Below are 5,934 nucleotides of genomic sequence, written 5' to 3'. Positions count from 1 at the left end.
ACCAAGAGTAGGGGGTTTCATCTCCCTGAAACCAGCAAATTTAATATTTCTCATCTACCAGGGACCATCCATTATTATTGGGCGCAAACGCGGTTGTATTTTTCACAGTGGCATTCTTCCAAATAGAGCAAATTGAATTTGCTCTTTTTATTTCTTGCAAAAGGACAGATTTGCATGGAGGCATCAAACTACCGTCTATTCCTTTTACCTTAGACATCGGCATTTTGTCTTTTGGCTTATAAACTTTCATAAATGAAACAAAACGGCATTCGTCTACACTTGTAACCCCCTTAGCCCCGTACATTTGGCAAACAAATTTTTCTATTTCATCTATAATACTGTCAGGTAACATTTCCACAGATCCAAGTTTCGCAAACGCATTTTGAGCGCTAGGGTTTTTTCAAGGAGCGTAAAAGGCCGAACTTTTCCTTTAAAAGCAAAAGAAGGGGGATAGCTGACACAGTGTCCAAGTTTATTGAGCACTTCGATGACCTTCCTGCTGCCCGTAACAGACTTCATGACCAACGATAGAAGCAAATGCTTAGATGGTCTACTTCTTCCGTTCGTAACAGAGAAAATCACATCTTCTGCAAGAGATCTTATTCTTAGTTCCTTTCTTTCACATATTTTCGTTGGGCTGGTTGGCCCATTGATGAGGCACTCGAAAAACTCTTTCACAAGCGGTGGTATTCCTACCTCACCCTCAAGGATATCATTTAATGACAACTTCATTGGAAGAGCTTTTCTTGGCTGCTTTATAATAATATTTCGCAGGATTGACGCGGCATCTCTAATCTATAAAAGTAAAAAAAATTATTCATCGGATTAAGCAATATAACATTTGAAGTGGTTTTCGTACCATTACAGGAATTTTCTTGGATGTCCCAAACTTGGTTTTTAATGCTTGATCAATAGAGACTGTCGAATTAAACACAATTTTTCCAACTCCGATGGTTGGATGGATAAAAGTCTTTACCTTGTCTCCAAAGTGAACCAGAATATTTTGTTGCAGTACACTCTTCTTCCGTTTTTCAAGATCGACGTCACTATCAGAGAGACCTAACCCTTCAAGCGCATAGAAATAATGATTCAGCAGATCTGACATTCGTTCGACGTCTCCCAGGCAAATGACTTTAGTTGTAATGAATGAAATGGTAGCATCAAATGCTTTTTCACAAATGTTTCTTTTTCGATTCCAATCAGATAGCTCTCTTTCTGTGTTTGCTTTCTTGAAAAGTTTTGCTTTATTTGCATATTCCAGTCGGCAGGTCTTGTGATATTTGACTTCTTTAGCAATGAAGTCTCCTGTCGCACTGATTTTTCCTAGAATGTGAGTGTCATTCAGTAATCTTGCATCATTTTCAATGTTTTGTTGAATATTGACAGTTTGACATGTAATGAGTTCGTCTCTAACTTTTGACTTGAGAAACTTTCGGGCTTTACCACAAAAAAAACAATTGCTATCGAAAAGTGTGTTGGGAGATGCTTGACGTCCAGAACGCATCGAACGAACTCCAGAATTGACATTGGTGTTACCTGTAACAAATTGAAAATATTAAGCATGTTTTAGTTTACACATATTCTTAGCTACTTCATGTTACCACAGTCGACTAATGTTTGGGCAGGCTCTGCTGAATCATTATGAAGTTCATCCAATTCTTTTTGTAAGTCGATAGCTTTTTGTTTGGCCACTTTGATTTGTTCCTGTTTAACTGACGTATAGTTTGAATAACACTTCACATGATACCCAGCAGTGTCGTTGCAGCATGTTGGGAGTTTTACTTGGGAAAATTTAGGAATTGGAACGGAAACGATGAACAAATTCAGCCTCTTTGCATTTTGCCAAAGTCGATTCTTTAAACAAAATTATTTTCTCTCGTTCATCTACTTTGTCCACTACGTGCAAAACACAAACAGTTGTGTTAATCCCTTCATTTAAAACACACGAACTAGCCATTTCTTTAACACTTCAAAAATAGCACCAAGAAACATTTTTTGGTAAAAAAATGGATGAGACAATTGTCATAACAACTAGCAGATAACTCAACTGAGTTGCCAAATATAACAGTAACTCGCTCATCACTATATATGGAATTATGAACATAATTAAAATTGTGTTGTTTTAGTTTAGATTGTTGTTTTTTATAATGATTTATTGAATTTTTCAAATTTTTCGATGTCAGTTTTGAATGAGCGCGTCGCAAAGCAGCGTTGCCGCCTACGTAAAATAGTGTTTGGGTGTGAAAATCAGCTTACACACCCGCGTCTGCTCGGTACTTGGCACCAATTAATTTGGTCTGCTCCCGTACCACTAGATAGAGAATTCTTTGCTTTATTTTATTGTGTTTTTAGTTCTTATCATACCTAATTTTGCACTTTCATGCAATTTTGGTGTTACACACCTGCGTCTGCCCGGCCTTTTGCACCAAAATAAATGGTCTGCTTCTCGATTTTTATAATCCCCATATTAACCCCTATCTAAATAAAAAAATTTTTCCGGGATACCCGGTTTTGCACTTTCAATGCAATCACGCCGACTTCGGGAGCGTCTTTCGGCGTGATTGCACCATTTGCCAGGCGACAGACTTGGATATTCGGACTCGCCGTGTCATAATTAATCAAAATCAGTGTTCCAATCGTAGGATACTCGATTTTGCACGACGACCCCGCTGTCTCTCGTACTAGTTAGATCCTCTTACGGGCCGTTGGTGGTGCTTTCAAAAATTTACATTTCGGAAATATTTTGGAGATGAAAACTTTAGGAAAAAAATGACGGTTGCCGTAGCAGTCAGGAAGAAGTCCAAGTTCCTTCAGCAACCAGGGCATGAAATAAAGCAACTATTTGCCTCTTCCATACTGGCAAATTATTTTGTCCATGGGAATGTTGTATTTCTTAGCAAAGTTATAGACGAAATGAAGGATTCAAGAAATTCTGACGTACAGGAAATTCGAATTGTTGGGCTGGCATTCGTTCACGTCGATTGTGACTTGAATAACGACATCTGGCACGGTACCAATGTGGGCCTGGACACCGAAAAAATCATTGTTGATGTTTAAGTTTCGTGGAACTTGTCAGGTCAACATATTGTCCAACAAAATGCAGGTGAGATACGTAATGAACTACTTCCCATGTTTGATCATGTTACAACCTATATGTGCAATGCGGTAGGCTACACAAACGCAATTATTAACTAGGCTATTTTTTTCCATTTCTTTGTTACACGATGTAGGGGAACAACGTCAGCCAGGTGAGAGTGGCAATAACGTGCACACCATTTGCAACGATATAATCAGTGCCAAATAATGGATGATCATATCTGTCCGACGCCACTGCGGAACCGTGACCTGGGAAATATTGAATGGATCCCCTTCTACCACACTAAGCCTCCCATTTATAGGGTTTGAAAAGCGTCTAAAGGCATTCTGAAGGCAAAATTTATAAACCAGCCTTTGACATTGGTTTCATTCACACCGCAAACAATAGCAACCGTGGCACGAATCGGGAATGAAAATATTTTGGTTTTGAAACGATGTTAAACTTGAGTTAAGTTTTCCTACTAAAAATCGGAAGACGAGTTTGACGCACGTTAATTCGTGCATCAAAATAAATCCACTGCAGAAGAAGTAATTTGAAATTTCACGTCAATAGTTAACAAAGAAGATTTTCCTAAACATGATCCAGCAAGACTGGTCGAAGCAGCAAAGAAAAAGGCCATCCTTCGTCAAAGTCTGTTATAATATATAATAAGTAAACACAAGGATATTTCGCAATCCCTTCAAGAAGTGTTTTCCAGTCCGCCGCAACGTCATCCAAACTAGCTTTGAACCAAAGGATTTAGCCAAATTCACAGAAATCCAACGCAAAGAAAATTAAAATTCAACTCCGGCAGCTGACTTTTCAAAACCAACAAAATCAAGTCGAAATCGCACGAACAAAAATGGTGAGACCAGCCAGTCTAAGGCAATCAAAAGCTAACACCTCTTCTTGTTTACGGTGCTGACCAACACGAAATTGCAACTGAAATGGGATAAGCTCCGAAGCCGACCTTAAACTTTGTAATAAACCCAAACAAAAAGCCTGGTGTAAGGAGAAGCGTGGAGGAAGTCATAAGCCTTACGACGAAAAAAAAAATATCGTCTGAAAACAATCCTGTTAGCATGGTGTATTATCTTAGAGGTAGGCGGACTTCATCAGAAGTCCCCTATAGGGGGAGAGACACGTTTCTCAGGAATGTAGATAGCGCTGCGATCAGCGGCAGTCGAGATTGTTAGGTAGGTATAGGGAAAAATCATGTTTTAGGGGTATTATTTAATTTTAGAATTAAGATAGGGAAATGAAAAATTTAATTTATATAGATTGAAACTAATCTTCTATAGTTCATTTATTAAATCTTCATAATCGTCAATCGACAATTATTGAGGAAATTTGACGGACCGCTTATTTCGCCAGCGATGTTTTCCATTTTTATGGGGGGTTTAAAAGGATAGGTGTAGATGCATTTTTTCCCCGTAAAGGCGCAAAATTTATTGCTGGGTAGTACTTCCCATGATACTGGCTGTCAGTGTCAGTTTCTTTAGTCTGTATTTTAGTCGTTACCCTTTACTTGTGGTTTTTTTTATAGATAACAAAAAGTAAATCATATTTATCCTCTTATCTTTGAAGTAATTCTAAGCAGTAATTCCAGTGTTCCTTTCGAATAAAAATGTATTTTAAAATACGAATTCGAATAAATCTTTATCTTTATTTTCGAATAATTTTTTCATTTTATTTATTCGTATTCTTTATACTCGAATAATTTAAAGTTTTATTCTCTTTGTATTCTTTATTCGAAATATTTTAAAAAGCCACTAAAATCGAATAAAAGAATACAAATTCCAAAGCCGATTTTGGGGTACTGTTTAGTTGGTTGACCCGGATAAAGGTCTGGAATCCCTTCATAAATATCCTCGAATAAAAGCTCTATTTTTACGCTTCAATACAGGTCTGCCTTCAAGCGTTCCTGTTAAACGCCTGTTTAGTGCAGGACCATTGATATTAACAGCAAGAAGAAACCGTCTATCAGACGATTTTTTTGAAATGCTGTTGATCCTCAAAGTTCATAAGAGCATTTAACTGGGTACTGGAAACTAATCAAACTATATTTCTAAAATAATTTTAGCATTTTTTCACTCATTTTCAGTGTTTCGATTGAATTTCCTAGTTCTTTGTTTCTTAAATCTTAAATGATTTTGGTTTCCGCTGTATTCTCGATAAAATTACCAAGAGAGAATTAAAATGCAGATTGGTATCGTTTAAATTACAAAATTCAATTTGTTCATTTTATTCGAAATTTTATTCGAAATTTCTTTCGAAAATACGAATACAAATTTATTTTATTCGTATTATTTATTTTTTATTCGTTCTACTTGGCAAAATATTCGTATTTTTATTTTTTATTCGTTCAACTGATTTATTCTATCTTATTTCTATTAAAATAAAACTTTATCGTATTCAAAGGAACACTGAGTAATTCTAATCTGTTTTCTAAACATTTCTAGTTGGTCACAATTCACAATGTCTAATAGATGCTGTGTTCCAAATTGTGATTCTGGCTACACATATAAGAAGGGGCATGAAGAAAAAGTAACAGTTTTCACCACCAAAGATAAAAAATTACAACAGAAGTGGACAAAATTAATTCAAAGAAAGAATTACAGAGTTTCTGACAAATCTTATGTTTGTGCAAATCATTTTTGTGATGAAGACATTGTGAAGGGAACAACTCAGATCGTAGGAGGTAAAGAACACTTCACACCCAAAAATTGGGTGCTTAAGGAAGGAGCGTGTCCAACAATATTTCAAAGTTTGTATTGTATATGTTGTCAAGTTTAAAGCAAGTGTCACAACTAATCAATTACATTTTGTACATAGATTGCCCAGAACACTTTTCAAGA

At 36.4% G+C, this 5,934-nt stretch overlaps 1 protein-coding gene across 1 annotated transcript; it reads right to left on the bottom strand.

The window, feature by feature from the left end:
* Positions 1-330: 330 nt before the first annotated feature.
* Positions 331-1,105, bottom strand: LOC123475714. Its single transcript, XM_045178708.1, has 2 exons — positions 860-1,105; positions 331-795 (listed from the first exon to the last, which is right to left on the bottom strand). The coding sequence occupies exons 1-2, from the start codon at positions 1,103-1,105 to the stop codon at positions 331-333; spliced, it is 711 nt and encodes a 236-aa protein (XP_045034643.1).
* Positions 1,106-5,934: the final 4,829 nt, after the last annotated feature.

The sequence above is a fragment of the Daphnia magna genome, linkage group LG9, assembly GCF_020631705.1.
Source record: "Daphnia magna isolate NIES linkage group LG9, ASM2063170v1.1, whole genome shotgun sequence".
Classification (NCBI taxonomy): Eukaryota; Metazoa; Arthropoda; class Branchiopoda; order Diplostraca; family Daphniidae; genus Daphnia; species Daphnia magna.
Note: the sequence above shows the minus strand (reverse complement) of the source record. Positions and strands in the feature narration are given on the sequence as shown.